This window comes from Spermophilus citellus (assembly GCF_964194105.1).
Source record: "Spermophilus citellus genome assembly, chromosome: 8".
NCBI classification, from domain to species: Eukaryota; Metazoa; Chordata; class Mammalia; order Rodentia; family Sciuridae; genus Spermophilus; species Spermophilus citellus.
Genome location: NC_138189.1, coordinates 103,269,537 through 103,286,426, shown reverse-complemented (window position 1 = coordinate 103,286,426; position 16,890 = coordinate 103,269,537). Strand labels below are relative to the sequence as shown.

Genomic DNA, 16,890 nt, shown 5'->3' with positions numbered 1-16,890 from the left:
AAAAGAGGTGAAAGACCTATACAATGAAAACTACAGAACCCTAAAAAAAGAAATCAAAGAAGACCTTAGAAGATGGAAAGATCTACGCTGCTCTTGGATAGGCAGAATTAATATTATCAAAATGACTATACTACCAAAAGCACTATATAGATTTAATGCAATTCCACTCAAAATCACAATGGCATTCCTCATAGAAATAGAAAAAGCAGTCATGAAATTCATCTGGAAAAATAAAGAGACCCAGAATAGCTGAAGCAATCCTCAGCAGGAAGAGTGAAGCAGGTGGCATCACTATACTAGAACTTAAACTATACTATTGAGTGATAGTAACCAAAACGGTGGGTATTGGCACCAAAACAGACTAGTAGACCAATGGTACAGAATAGAGGATCCAGAGACTAACCCAGAAAATTAGAATTATCTTATATTAGACAAATGTGCCAAAAACATGCATCGGAGAAAAGATAGCTTCTTCAACAAATGATGCTGGGAAAACTGGATATCCATATGCAACAAAATGAAATCAAACCCCTACCTTTCACCATGCACAAAACCCAATTCAAAGTGGATCAAGGACCTAGGAATTAAACCAGAAACCCTGTTCTAACAGAAGAAAAAATAGGCCCTAATCTTCATCATGTGGGATTAGGTCCCGACTAAAGGAAGACTTAATAAGACTCCTATAGCGGAAGAATTAAAATCAAGCATCAAAAATGGAAGGATTTCAGACTAAAAAAATTCTTCTCAGCAGAAGAAACAATCAGTGAGGTAAATAGCCTACATCTTGGGAACAAATTTTTACCCCTTACACATCAGAAAGAGCAGTAATCTCCAGGATATAAAAAGAACACAAAAAACTAAACACCAGAAAACCAAATAACACAATCAATAAATAGGCCAAGGACCTGAACAGACACTTCTCAGAAGATGATATACAATCAACAAATATATGAAAAATGTTCATCATTTCTAACAATTGGAGAAATGCAAATCAAAACTACTCTTAAGATTTCATCTCACTCCAGTCAGAATGGCAGCTATTAAAAATACAAACAACAACAACAAAAAAGCACTCTCATACATTTTGTGGGACTGCAAATTGGTGCAGCCATTATGGAAAGCAGTATGGAGATTCCTTGGAAAACTGTGAATGAAACCACCATTTGACCCAGCTATCCTACTCCTCGGTCTATACTCAAAGGACTTAAAAACAGCATACTACAGAGACACAGCCACATAAATGTTTATAGCAGCACAATTCACAATAGCTAAACTGTGGAACCAACCTAGATTTCCTTCAGTAGATGAATGGATAAATAAAATGTGGTATATATACACAATAGAATATTACTCAGCAATAAAAGAGAATATAGTCATGGCATTTGCAGGTAAATTAATGCAGTTGGAGAATATAATGCTAAGTGAAGTTAGCCAATCCCAAAAAAACCAAATATCAGATGTTTTCTCTGATATAAGGAGGCTGATTAATAGTAGGGTTGGGAGGAGGAGCATGGGAAGATTAGAAGAACTCTAGATAGGGTAAAGGGGTCGGAGGGGAAAGGAGAGGGCATGGGGGTAGAAATGAGGGTGTCATGAGATGGATATAATTACCCTAAGAACATGTATGAAGACATTAATGGTGTGAATATACTTTATATACAACCAGAGATATGAAAAATTATGATTTATATGTGCAATATGAATTACAATGCATTCTACTGTCATGTAACAAATTAGAATAAAAAATTTTAAAAAATTACATTTGTTTCATCTGACCCAATTTCTGTTCATGTTTTAGATCTATTCTTAGAGTTTAAGTTTTTTATCACCACATTCTCTCTCCAACACCTAGATTTGCTCTTTCATAATGACCTTTTACACTTGTTAGCTTTGTTTATAAAGTAAAAGTAAATAGGCTACAGTAACAGACTTAAAGGGTTCTCTGTTGAGTATAGCTTCATTGACTTGTGGTATATCTCTGCTGTCCCCTCAAAAGTCTTTGTTTACTTTCTTGACTTAGTTAAAAACAGGTTAGTTGATGAATATAAACATCTGGGTTGGTGGTAGTATATTCTTTTTTTAAAGGCACCTACTATATAAACTCTAAAATTTACTTTCCTCATAACATATGAAGGGCTGTCAACTATACAAAATACAATCCCCCCACCCAACCGATGTAACAGCCATAAGCACATTATCTGTATCACACAATCAAATCTTACCTCAGCAGGTCATTCTTTTGCTTTATTAGTTGCTCATTTTGCTGCTTTAACTTAGAAATTTCCTTTTCTAGCCTTATGTATTCACTTTTCAAAATAAGTGCTTTTGTGCTTTGTATGATGCCACTGCCACCACCACAGGTTATGGGCTTATTTGAAGGCTGAGAATCAGTATGTTCTGATATCACTGTGGAAAGCAAAAACATAAATAGGTGGTATTTTTTTTAATACAGTGTAATTTTGATTATCTCCAAGATTTAAAATAAATAAGAAAAACTATAAAAATCCAAACATTTCCACCATTACCGTGGAAGTCACAGTAGACTTGTCCTTTTACCTCACCTACCTATCCAGCCTGTTTGATCACCAGTTCTATTTTTAAATTAAATTTTTTTTCCAGGGGGGCAATACTGGGGATTGAACCTAGGGCCTTGTGCATGCTATAGGCAAGGCTCTATCACTGAGAGATAGCCCTAGGCGTTTTAATTTATTTATTTTAAGATAGTATTTTACTAAGTTGCTTAGGCTGCTTTGAACTTGAGATCCCCCGTCTTAGTTTCTCAAATAGCTGGGATTACAGGTGAGCACCAACCACACTTGGCTGATCATTAGTTCTAAATGTCTTTAGAATTTACATCAACCTCTACCAAATATGGCTAAGATCTTTCATCCTAACTGCAGCAATGGCTACCCTCTCCAGTTAGAGCTGCTCAAAATTAGTGCTCAGCTGGAGGGCTTGTTAATACAGAGAAAGTATGAGGACTGCCTCGGTCATTCAGGGCATTGTAAGTACTCAACGTAAATATACCTTAGAATGTTATTAAAGCATGTTAGTCAGTATTTCACACTATATATGTAAAATTGTGTTCAATTGCATAAAATTGTGAGATGCTTATTTAGTATTCATATTATCCACGTGGGTGGCAGGGAGAGCCTTTGCTTTCTGCACAAAATCATTAAAAATATTATAAAAAGTTACCTTCAGGCTGTGTACTAAAGATGTGTATGAAAACATAAATCAATTTATGTTTAGACTTGGGCCCTATCCCCATGTTATATCATTATGTATATTATGCAAATATTTCAAAATCTGAAAAAATCCAAACCCCCAAAGTTTCTGGGTCTAAGCATTTAGGGTAAGGATCACTCTACCTGTATATACCTGAAAGCCACCTACACATCAGGAGGAACGATCCTGACCTTTCTGTAACAAAGAATCTTCACTTTTATTTTCATCTTGTCAAGTTTTCTAGACAGTTGCTAAGAGCATATTGCAATAGACACTCAGGAAGTTTAATCTACATTAGGTATGTCTTCAACACACACTGAGTGGATAATAACATTTATTATATTTTATGATAAAATATTTTGCTTGGCATTTAGAATTTTCAATGTGCTTTCACATACAACTTTTGGTTTGCTCTTCTTAACAAGTGCATATAAGGTGAGAAAGGTCAGGTGCTGGACCTCTGATTTCATGTGGCCATTAGTGAGGGCAGTCAGTCTAGAGAACTTCCCCTGATTTTTAGCTCAGTGCATTTTCTATTACATAAAGCTGCTAAGTACTAGCCAGAATTCTCTCTTCTCAAGTAAAACATGAGACAAAAATGTGAAAAAAAGATAGTTTAGGAAGTGCATATGTAGAAATTTAACCATTAAATCTTAAAATGTAGCTGAGATATATTTTAAAAAGTTTTTCAAGTAAATATCACCTTGATATTTTTTACTTTTAAGAGCGAATAGGTTAATATTTACTTATTTTTACTGTGTACCAATCCTCATTTATTAGTTGCATATAGTTTAAAATTTACTAAGGAATGTATTTGGCTTTTATTGGGAAGGGTGGTTCTACCTTGACCATAAAAGTCATTCTTTTATAACAGCAAAGGTATCTTCAGTATAGGTAAAGATCTAATAATGCAAAAGTAAAATTCATATAGTTCAAGAATCTACAATGGATAAACAGTTGACTATAGTAATCTAAAGAGATACTACAAAATACATATTTATTTTAAAAAGAGATTATTGATTAACTTAGGTTATTGAATGTCATATGGATAATAGGCATTTTCAAAGTCTGTGTGTTGAGAAGTAATATTGGAAAGATCTGAAAATATGTGTAGTTTCTACTTACTTGAAGCATCTTGGGCCTGTTGACTTCTTCTCAGATTTTCTCTTAATACTCTTATCACTTCTTTTTGATAGTCTATAGTGGCTTTTGTAGAATGAATTCTAACAAGAACAATAATAAAAATATAGCAACTAATTTTCTATGGAAGAATAAACAGAATCTTTGTCAAGAAGTTTGTAATATGATGCATTATATTAGCATAGTACCCATAAGTAGTGGTAGATCATCCTGCATAATCTCTCTTTATATGATGCCCTTTATGGCTATAATGCCAGCAAATTCCAAGTATTTTGTTATAGGAACACTCCAATTTTCTTAATATTGAGAAACCAGTTCTAAAATTTCTGAAAGCTTGATAGCTATTAATTGGCTATTAAGCCAAGTTATATTTGGAGATGCTATAAAACAAACAGTTGGGCTGCTATCATGGAGTCACAGAATGGTCTTGAAGGTATAATTACCAGAGCAAGAAAGAGAAAAGCAGTTTCATTTCTACACTGTCAGGAAAGCAAAGCCTGATTGCAGGTCTGGTCTAAGGTGAAAGAGTCAAAAGGTCAAATTCTGATCATTGTTTCCCAGTAGAAAGACATTTTATGAATTGTTGGTTTAGATATTAATAGGCAATAATAAATTTTAAGACTTTCTGTCTTTCTCAAAAACTATAAAAGTATTTTGATTCTATAAGTAAAAGCTTTTTTCTTAAAAAATAATTAAGGACCTAATAGTGGAAGGCAGCTAGGCAGCACAAAGACTTACAGAGTGCTACATTTTGAGCAGAATTAGAGATTATTAGATATTTATTCAAGATTAGGAAGAATGAAGAATGCTAGGATCTAGAAGACCTCTTAAGACATCCTATAATAACCCTCTCCTTTTATTGATTGTGAATGCAAGGATCTGACAGATTAAAGAGCTTGTTTAAGGTAATGCATTAATAAGTGAGCACTTCTAATTCAGTTTCCCTGACTCTCTGTTTAGTGTTCTTTTCATTATTATAGACAGAAGCATGCTCTTATAAGTGTGTGTGTGTGTATTAATAAAAGAATATGCTCTGGGGTCCTAGGTACCTATAAATGAAAAGAAAATACACTCTTACATATGCACACACAGAGACTCACACAGAGACATGTATAAGTTCTTAATGTTCACTTCTAAGCATGAAAAGGCCATTTTAAGTTGTTTATACCCAATTGAGAAGGAAGCATTCAAAAAAGTATGTTAATTGATCAGAACTGTCATTAACATAAAAAAACTTTATATGACGGTTTAGTAAACTTAAAAATTTGTGGGTTTGTATTTTTTTTTAAAGCACTAACATTTTCATAAGTTTCTTTTTAAAAAGTTAACTAATACAAAGATATTTATGTAGTTTAGAAAGAAAAGCTATTAAAGCCATGTTCAACTAAAGCTATAACATACTCCTTCTCAAATTCCTTGGCAGTTTTCATCTTCTCTAAGTCTATTTTCACCAGCTTTGTTTTGAGCTCTTCAATTTCTTCTTTATAGGGTTTGGCTCCTAAAGCGACTTGGTCCTAATAGTTACAGAAAAAAGAAAAGTAAAATAATGATTACAGTAGTCCTATATCTCTGGTTTTAAAGAAAAGTTAGCTGCCTTTACTCTAGTAGACATATTTTAAAATAGCAAACCACTTCAAGTATAAGAAAAACAAGAAAGGCATTAATTCTAGTTGAATAGTAACTAAACATTTGATGTAAGGTATATTTGAAGCTAATATATATAGACATATGATTTTTATGTCTTAAAACAAGTACTATTTTGCAATGAAAAAAGTGATCTATGTACAAAATGAAACAGAAAGATTGAAAATAATGAAATGGGCGGACAAAGATGAAGCAGGAAAAGGAAACAAAAGATGCTGGAGCAGAAATGTAAACATTAAGTGGAACTCAAATTCAAGCAACAACACATTATTGGGAATATTTTTATACAGAAAGGTAGCTCAATCAGTGATACAACTATATCTGCTTTCCATTCAGAGAACATATACATACTCATGTGCATTAGTAAATCTTTAAAAAAAAATTGAATAGACTATTTTATACAGAAAAATTGAATGGAAAACATCGAGAGTTCCCATGTATACAGTGTCCCATACCTTCTTTCCTATTATTACATTCATGCATTATTAGTATGGTACATTTGTTACAACCAATGAACTGATACCAATATGTTATTAATTAATTAAAGTCTGTATTTACTTTAGAATTTCTTAGATTTCCTATGCTCTACCTGTTCATCCTGGTATGCCTCCCTACCAACTCTAATGTCATATATTTGAAATTGTATACTAGGCAGCCTTTTCAGATTGGATACTTTCACTTAGCAATATGCATGTCTCCCATGTCTTTTCATGACTGCATAGCTTCATAGCTCATTTCTTTTATCTGATAAATGATATTCCTTTGTATCAACATACTTATGATGTATTTATCCATTCACCTCTTAAAAGAGGTCTTGATTGTTTCTAAGTTTGGGCAATGATGATACAGCTGCTATAAATGCACATGCATAGCTTTTTGTGCAATGAGTAAATATCAAGGAGGACAACTGCTTGATCATATTGAGGCTGGGAGGCAAAAGGACAGCCAATGTAGACAATGAAAGACTGGGTCAGGAAGATGGGGGCTGATTCAAGAGGAAATAAAATGTTAATATCTTCAGGACACTTCCCCTCCTCCATCCTGTTGCCAAGGTTACCTGCTTCTAGGGAATTGTTCCTCCCTGCAAGGAGGTATTAATTAGTAGCCCTTGGGTGACTCTCTTCCTGCCTTTCTGGGCAACTCCTCTCCTGGTTTTTGGTCTTTGGCCACAGGCAGGATGAGAGCAGGAGGGGGCATGAGAACAAAGGAAATCTAAAATCTATAAAAGGGACAAGGACACCCCCACTCCCTTAGGCACCAACTTGGGTCCCCTCTTTTGCGGAGGAGCCCCTGTCCCTTTCTCTGTTCTATCCTTTAAATAAAGCTTTTTGCTCTTGTCTTGGAGTTTCTCAGATGTTTAATCTTCAACAGTGGGGGAACAGGACTAGAATCTGATTCTCAACACTGATATCAATATTGTAAGAAAACATTTAATTTACTAAGAAACTGCCAAACTGTATTTCAAAGTGGCTAGATCACTTCACATTCCCACAATGAGTGAGAGCTCCTGTGCTCTACATCCTTGCCAGGATTTGGTGTTTGTCAATGTTTTGGATTTTGGCCATTCTAAAAAGAGTGTAGTGGTACCTAATTAATTAAAATCACCATTCCCTAAAGTCTATTTTTCAAAGAAAAGTCTTTAAAGAAATTAAGTCAGAACATAACACTGTTTTTGACAAAATTCTCCAATGGCCCTCAAGACCCTTTATGATCTGTTTCACTGCAGCTTCTTGCCTTATTTTCCACCCCTGTCTTCACTCTACTCTGAATATAGTGACTTTCTTGTTTCTCAAACCTGCCTAGAATATTTGATTCTGGGTCTGTGCATTTGCTATTTCCTTTGCCTGGAAGACTCTTCTCTAGTCACAGTTTGCCCCAGCACTTCCTTTAGATCATCTTATTGTTGACTTTTCTTAACTCTCTCTCTATAAAAATCATCTCTTTGCTTGCACATGCCCACCTTTACCCAGAACCCACATACTCCTTGTCTGACTCATTTCTTTTTCTATTATACTTTTTATCATATATTTATATATTTTTTCCCCTTTATAAAAGCAAAATGTATTTGTTGTAACAAACAATCCAGGGATTTAAATTTTTTTTTCTCCCTCCTGTCCACTGTGAGCAAAGCATATAGCCTTCTGTCTTTGGGTACACCACACCAACAAACAGTTCACAGACCTTTTTCCTACTTGTTACCTTTTACTCATCAGACTGCTCTCTGCATGCAGTCGTGGGCTTTATCTACTTCTCAGGCCAACAGTCTAACTCACTGTTTCCCTCCACCTACCTAATGTATCCTAGTATGAGAGTATATTATAATCTAACATTTTCTCTGTTGGCAAACATTCAAGTTGTTCCCTTTTATTTTGTGGTACCAGGGATTGAACCCATGGGTGCTTAACCACTAAGCCACATCAGTCCATTTTTATATCATATATTTACATTTTAAAATCAATTAATTTTCTGTCTCCCCATACCAGAAAGCAAGTTCTTTGACTTATATTCTGGACTCGTCTGTTGCCACATAGTTGGTGCTCAGCAAATACTTATTGAATGAATAAAATGTGATTGTTTAATTTGTAATATTAAAAATTTACTCTCAAACTTTTTTCTCTAGTTTATCTGCTCATGTCTCAATGAATGGATCAGACTTTTTAGAAGAATGCTAACCATGAAATGAGAAGGCATTTTTGACTTGTTCTTAATTTTAGTGGGGCTGAAGAGACACTGAAGCAGAAACACACTTCTATGCTATCAGTTTCAGACTTGAGGAAAAGAATTATGAAAAGTGGTTGGAGCAAAACAAAAGGGAGTGATAAGGAAATGATGAATAGGGGTGTGACTTCAAGGATACTGAAGTTCAAAAACATTTAAACCACCATTCTTTCCAAAGAAAATTGGCCTGATTTAGCCCACAGGACACCAAGTGGGTCTCAGTAATAAGAACAGCAAGTAGAAAAAAATGAAAACATACTTAATCCACTGGTGTTTATACATTTATTATGGTGTTATATATTTAGATAAGAAGCCCACTATTTTTGAAAAATAAAAAATGTACATTTTCAAGTATAAACAATGTTGACGTATCTTAAAAAATTGCTTTTCTAGCATGACAAAATTAACCAATATTTTACATGAAAATATACTCCTATTCCTAAAAACACTTGGAATGGAACCATTGTACCCAAGGGATTTAAAAATGTGTATTACAATGATGTGGCCAAATCAATGTTTACAGAAGCTCAATTCACAATAACTAAACTGTGGTACCAACCTAGGTGCCCTTCAACAGACGAATAGATAAAGAAAATGTGGCATATACACACAATGGAATATTACTCAGTCATAAGGAAGAATGAAATTATTCTGACATTTGCTGGTAAATGGATGGAACTGGAAACTGTCATGTTAAGTGAAATAAGCCAATCCCAAAAAACTAAAGGCCAATTGTTCTCTCAGATATGCAGATGCTGGGCTGGGGATGTGGCTCAAGTGGTAGCGCGCTTGCCTGGCATGTGTGCGGCCCGGGTTCGATCCTCAGCACCACATACAAAGATGTTGTGTCCGCCGGAAACTAAAAAATAAATATTAAAAATTTCTCTCTCTTAAAAAAAAAAAAAGATATGCAGATGCTAACACAATAAGCGGAGGAGGAAAGAATAGAAGTTTGTTGGATCAGACAAAGGGGAATGAAGGGAAGGGAGTGGAGATGGGAATAGGAAAGACAGTGGAATGAATTAGACATAAGTTTCCTATGTTCATATAGGAATAAATGGCCAGTGTAACTCCACACCATGTGCAACCACAAGAACGGGATCCTAATTAGAATAAATTATACTCCATGTATGTACAATATGTCAAAATACACTCTACTGTCATGTATATCTAAAAAGAACAACAATAAAAAGATACTCTTGCATTTCATTTCTAAGTTGTTCCTTCTTTTAAAGATTGAATAATGAGCTTCAGACATATATATGTCATAGGAAGTTGTGGTAAGACTGGGAGAACAGAGCATCAAATTATTTGTCAAATTTAACAGTTAAAGTAAAATGATAGCATTTACTAATAAAATGAGGTTAAGTTACCTGAAGTGCTTGCATCTTTTCTTTTGTTTTTTCAAGACATTTATTTGATTCATTAATTTTGGCTTGAAGTTTTGCTATAATGTTATTGGTCATTTCAAGTTCTTTCTGCATCTTTATTATCTTGCTTTCCTTATGTACAACACTTTCTTTAGCTTCACGTAAGGAATTTTCTAGTTCCTGAATTCTCTGTTAGAGAAAGCATATATTCATTAGGTTTTTTTTGTTTTTTTGTTTTTTTTTTGTACCAGGGATTGAATCCAGGGGTGCTTAACCACAGAGCCACATCCCCAGTCCTTTTTGTTGAGACAGGGTCTTGCTGAGTTGTTTAGGGCCTTGCTAAATTGCTGAGGCTGGCTTTGAATTTGCGATCCTACTGCCTTAGCCTCCTAAACTGCTGGGATTACAGGTGTTCGCCACTGTGCCTGACTCATAAGGTCTATTTTAAAGACAGAGATGTAGAATGTAAATTTGAGACAAAAGATTATATTTATGTATTGATAATTTTTCATGAACTGCATTCATAAAGGATAGAAGAGAGGCCAAATATCACTCAATCTATAGACATGTATTGCTTTCATTTGGAAGTAACTGATTTTTGGATTTAAAAATGACAAAAATTTAAACCATATAATCTGTCAACAAATTCTTAAACCATGAATGTGAAAACAGCACAGTGTTGATGTTATTTACTGGTTAGTTGAGTGCTAAGCACATTAAAGAAGCACTCATTTTAAATTAACACTATCAGAAATATATTTGTTAACTGACTTTCTAAGTAATGTACATAATACCTTTTCCTTTACTTTTGTTAATTAGTTTTGAAATTGAAAAAGGTAAACACGAGGAAAATTCAAAGATACATGATGAAAAGGTAGTTTCCACCTCAGATCCTAGTTGATTCTGAGGCAATGACTGCTAAACTTTTCAAGTGTACTTTCCCAGGAATTTTCTCTAAGCATCTAAGCACATGTGAATATAGTTTATAAAAATAGTTACTCATACACTATATACTCAACATAAAGTTCTGTTTTTAAACCAGTATATTTTTGATCTTTCTATTATCAATATATATAAATGTCTTCCATTTTTGTTTTTATGGATACATAGCATCCGATTTCATGGAAATATCATAAATTATTTATTCAGTCACCACAAATGAAGATTGAGGTTATTTCCAGTTTTTCACAAGTATAAATTATCTTAAGATAAACTTAAATACCTGAATTTTTCTTCATGTTTATCAGATTATTCACATGTACACACATTTTTTTTTTTTTTTTTTTTTTTTTTTGGTCTGTGAAATGTCTGTTGCTTTATGGTCCACCTAGAATTTATTTTTTGTTTAGTGAGTCTTATTTCTTTTCCAGATGACTAGTTCGTTGTTTCAAATTATAAGTAAACAATTTTTCCCTGTAGAGTTGAACATTACCATAATTGTGTGTGTGTGTGTGTGTATGTATATTATATATATATATATATAAATAAAATTCTTAAGACTTAATGGGGTGGGCTTCTGAACTCAGTTCTGCTCCACCGCTATACTTGTATATTCCTGCATAATTGTCAAAGTAGTCTAATTATAATAGCATATGTTTTCTTAGGTCACCAAAGACAGAATTTCTTTCTGCTTCTTTAAATTATTGCTTTGGTAAATGGGTTTCACCTTTGCTCTATTCTATGTCTATCAGATGACAATTCTCTTAAGATCACCAAATCAAAAAACTGCAAACTAGTGATCTTCTAGTTTCCACTGGTAATTAATTATTAAAGTAGTGGCTGACATTTCATTACAAGTATATATACTGGTAAAAATGATAAATTGTAATTTACTCGTAGAATCACCACTAAATCATTTGTGTGTTAATAAAGTAAGGTAGCATGTTTTCTAATGTTTAACAACTCCTAAGGTTAAGTAATAATGTAACAGATTATTCAAATAATCTACTGACTCTTAGACACAAGTTGATATGTATAATTATTCTGTTATAATTTTAGCCTCTTCCCTTTTTATTGTGACTGAAATATTAACCAATATTAAAAGAAATAATTAGAAAAAAGCTAAATTGTTATTTTTCTCTAAGCTTATATTGGTTTTGCATATAGACAGATTATAGTTTAGTATAAAGTCAGATGATTTAGGAAGTTTATAATATATAGTAATAAAAATTTAAATGGGTAATCACTTAAATTATAGTATATGAATTTAGTATTCAAATTAAGCTTTGATTTACCTCTGTTTTATGATACAAAGGGTAAATCTTTATAATTTCTAGACTTAAAATTATTTAGCTGAGTGATATCCAGAACTATATATAAATATCTAGCTCATCACATACACAAAATATTGTGTTCATATTCCTTAATAAATGTAGTCAATACTATGATTTTGCTCTAGACTCCAGGATGAAGCTAAAAATTAAAGAATATCTTATAAGAAATTGCATACCTCTGTTAGTTGTACAGCTCTTGATGTAACATGAGGATTTTTATTGTCTTGTACAATAGGATTAGCCTGGGCACCAGATATTGGGGAGACTGTCAAAGTTTGGTAGTCTTCAAACAGTTTTTTATTTTTCTCTATTATTGATTTCAGGTCATGTTCCCATTCTTTTGATCGGGTTACACTTCTTTCCTCGAACTCTGTTGATTCATTTATTATACCCTATTGAACAGTAAAACATTACAGCTCTAAAATGATTTATATATTCAAGCACTAGAATTCTAGTACAATGCATATGCTGAAATTCATTATTTAGAAGGCCCAACACCCTAGAACAATGCTTTTAAAGAATGAACATTCTTTGTGATTGCACAATTTTTTTGAAATTATAGATATTGGATGTTGATTATGAGAGTAAGATAATCCCAGCTTTATTGGATCTGTACTAGCACATGAAGAGAAGCTACAATATTAATCTAGTTTTTTTTGTTCTAATTTCACACATACAAGAAGTCTTTTGATACTATATATCTTACCAATTATGTAGATTAAAATCATTATAGATGTTATGGTTGATGATGAGCTATTAAGTGCCATCTAACAGCAGAACACTCCTAATAAACTTAACAGTTATCTATTTTCCTACTTCATTTTAAACTTCAGTATTTTTAGGGAAAATAACTGGCTGTTGGTAATTAATATGGATATCTTTCATTTCTGTGCAGAGAACAACATGTCATCAATACTCTTTTTTACAATGAAGGCGAATTCTAAAATTAATCATATAATAAACACTTCCTAATTCCTATGGGATATACTTTTTGCTCTTATCAAGAATGTCTTATTGGTCTCCTCTATAACTTCTTTGTGGTTTTATGGTCATTCTGCCAGGAAGGGATCTTAAGTTAGTTGTGTTCTTTCTGATATCCTGGATTCTTTTTGGCTCTGGTTTACTGACTTTGCATCGTACAAAGTTATTGACTCCTACCCTCAGGGTGCTAGAAGAAGCCATATTCATGCTGACACAGCAGCAACCCCTACTTTCTAAGCTACTTACAGCTGATAATTCAATATTATAAGAAAAGCTTTGAATTATAGAGAGATTATTTTGTTTTGTGCCTTTCTCCATTGATTGTGATCAAGTATGTTTGAAATAGCCTATTACTGTTTTGTTCGTTCTGGTTATTCTACAAATAGGAGGAACTACCCGTGGAAAACATTTTTTCATCCCTTCTTTCAATGTGATTTTCTCCAGATGAAATTAAAGTATGAAAAAGAACTATTCAAGCATATGAAACACAAAACCAATCTTGGAAGCTACCATATTAATCTATTCTTTTTGCTCTAATTTCACACATACAAGAAGTCTTTTGATACTATATATCTTACCAATTATGTAAGGAAGAGATTATACCAATGAGCACTATGAATATAATAATCACTGAAAAGTAAAACAAATTAACAACCTGTTGTTGGTTCTTATGAATCAGTACATTGGGACTGATCATGAAGGGAACAAAGATAAAAATCTCGATTTTGCAGATTCTGGTCCAGCACGTCAAGAATTCAGAAGTTACTAGTCCATCATAACAAACAGAAAGCAGAACTGAAAAATCAAAACTCTGACTAGATCTATCAATGCAGTTAGGTCACAGAAATAGACCTATAGTCAACTCATTTTTGACAAAAGAGCAAAAGCCACAAATAGAGCAAATATGGTCTTTTCAATAAATGGTGCTGGAGCAAAGGGACATCCACAAGCAAGAAAGTGAATCTAGACACAGACCTTACAAGCTTTATAAAAAGTAACTCACAATGGAACACAGAATTAAATATAAAGTATGAAACTTTAAAATCCCAGAAGATAACATGGGAGAAACCTTGATAACCTTGAGCTTGGTGATAACCTTTTAGAAACAACTTCAAAGTCATGATCTCTGAAAGAAATAACAAGCTAACTCTTTAACATTAAAAACTCCCAGGAATTTCTGCTTAATTTTGTTATAAAATTAAAACCAGCCTAAAAAAATAAAGTTTATTAATACAAAAAATAGACACATTTTTGATCCTCAAAGTTCAGGATCAGCATGTATAATTCTGAGACAAGCAGGAGTAAAGTTCATGAAGTTCCGAGGTCCTGCTGAAGCAGCCAGCCAACTAGTCTATGGCTTTACCACAACAGCTGCCTGCAGCCCTGAAACTGACTCAGGCCTCACCTCGGCTGAAGCTACTTGGAGAAAGGTTCAATTCCTACTGAAAGTGAGAAAGAGAAGGGGAGAGAAGAGTAGAAAAGCTGTGGAGTCCAAATTTCATGAGTGAAAACTGAACATCATACACAAGGTTGGGTTACCTTTATAAGTATAAATTGACATTTAATTATCTTAAGAAGCATAATATGTTAGAGGAAGAACACATTTTACAAAATCAACTTTTTTCATAATGTATGCAAATAAATTAAAGAAAACATACTTAAAATTAATTTACTCTAAGCCCTCTGAGAAATGAGTTAGAAAAAGCAAACAGAATGAGGTAGCATAATAAAAATTAATACTTACAGTTATTTTATTATGGTAGAAGTAATTCACTTGACAAATGCTATCATTTTCTTTCTGGATGCTATTTTTAAGTTCTTCTATATTAAAAGGAGTATTTAACCACTCTTCCAAAACCTGAGTCATTTTTTTCCTGTTACTAAATACTTGTAATTCAGTCTTTATGCTGGGGAAGTCATTTTCTGAGAAATCTTTGAGAATTTCCTGTGTGAGAAATATGCACTTTAGCATCTGAACATTAGGAAAATTTTATCCAAATATCATATGAAATATAAGAATATTATAAAAAGGGGAAAACATGGATTCTTCTTAATATTTTAAAGTAATCTAAGGCTGGGTGTTGTGGTGCACACCTGTAGTCCCAGCAACTTGGGAGGCTCAAAGCCAGCTTCAGCAATTTAGCTAGATCCTCAGCAACTTAGTGAGATCCTATCTCAAAATAAAAAAATAAAGAGAGCTGGGAATGTGGCTGAGTGGTTAAGTGCCTCTGGGCTCCATCCCAGGTACCAAAAGAAAAAGAAAGAAAAGAACAACAACAACAAAAAAGTAATCTAAGAAATATAATTCTAACCAAAAACTTTATTCTAGTCATTTGCATAATAAAATTTTGGTAGTATTATGTGATATGATAGTGGTGTAACTACAATTCTATCTGTTAAGAATTAAAATCTGTTAGAATGATCAATCTGGGACAAATTATCACATAAAATGCTCTTCAGTGCATACAGCAGGCCTTACATATGTGTTGGGATGCCAGCCTCTTATTGCTGGGGAGGGCAAGATACTACACATGGAGTTGTGGCAATAAAAGGGTTTCTGATTTCCCAGTAACAGATGTAAGTTTTAGAAGGTATTTGTAAACTTATTCTAGGATTCCATGGATTCCCATTTACTAAAGTTAAATCTGTTTTTCTGTGCCTATGGAGGTCTGAAAGGAGGCTAGTCCATTATTTGGCAGTTTTTATGTTTGGCTAGTTATTATTTTTCAACCTATTTTTAATTTCTGGTAAATAAAAATAAATAGTTTCAAGCACATGCAAAAGTACTTTTCTATATGATAACAAAGCTAATTAAATCTATTTAAAATAAATTATACCTCAATATGTAGATCCAAACTCTGGTTCAGTTTGGAGTGCCTTAATTCTTTGGATGGTATGTCATAATCCTGTTGAAGGTGTTGTATTTTAATTTGGAGTTCGTTTTGCTTTTCCACTTCATCAATAAAAGCTATTTCAAATTTATTGATGGATTCATGTTGTTCTTCTTTCATCTTTGTAATATAGCTTAACACATACTTGTAGAAAAAAATGAAATAAATCAGAAAATTAATTTTTTTCATGTTTAGAGTAAGTTTCAAACCTTTGAGACTGAGGTGAGAAGGTGTATCTTGTTTATTTATATTCTCTGATAAGTAAATAAGGGAGAAGCCATCTTCTATCTCCAAATTTCTCTTTTTAGAATCATGGGAGAGTAACTTCCAGACCTCTGCTTCCATATTTTTGACCTCCTACTAAGGGTGTCTTATAAATACCTCAAATTAAATATTTAGAATGTTACATGGTCTCTTTATGTATATATCCTGCTTTTTCTGTTGCCCCTTTTTTGGTTAGTTAAATTGCCAATCACCAAGGATTCCCAGTTAACATCTAAGTAAATCCTCTTCTGCCCACCTTGCTTGGATAACCAATAAAAAGGTCTTTTAAGCCTCAAGATTTCCTTGTTGAGAATCATTAGACATTTAAGCTTCAATACCATATATTCATGGGTCATACAAATAAGTTCTAGATATCTGTTT

The 16,890-nt window shown here is 33.2% G+C and overlaps 1 protein-coding gene across 1 annotated transcript in view; it reads right to left on the bottom strand.

Annotated features, from left to right (window-relative positions):
- CENPE (centromere protein E) overlaps nucleotides 1-16,890 on the bottom strand; it is a 71,937-nt gene that overhangs the window by 7,704 nt on the left and 47,343 nt on the right. The window contains exons 32-38 of the mRNA XM_081304331.1: nucleotides 16,192-16,389; nucleotides 15,099-15,299; nucleotides 12,550-12,765; nucleotides 10,104-10,289; nucleotides 5,770-5,882; nucleotides 4,354-4,451; nucleotides 2,223-2,406 (exon numbers count right to left, since the gene is read on the bottom strand). Coding sequence (XP_081160457.1) covers nucleotides 2,223-2,406; nucleotides 4,354-4,451; nucleotides 5,770-5,882; nucleotides 10,104-10,289; nucleotides 12,550-12,765; nucleotides 15,099-15,299; nucleotides 16,192-16,389 — 1,196 coding nt within the window. The remainder of the gene's footprint in view (nucleotides 1-2,222; nucleotides 2,407-4,353; nucleotides 4,452-5,769; nucleotides 5,883-10,103; nucleotides 10,290-12,549; nucleotides 12,766-15,098; nucleotides 15,300-16,191; nucleotides 16,390-16,890) is intronic.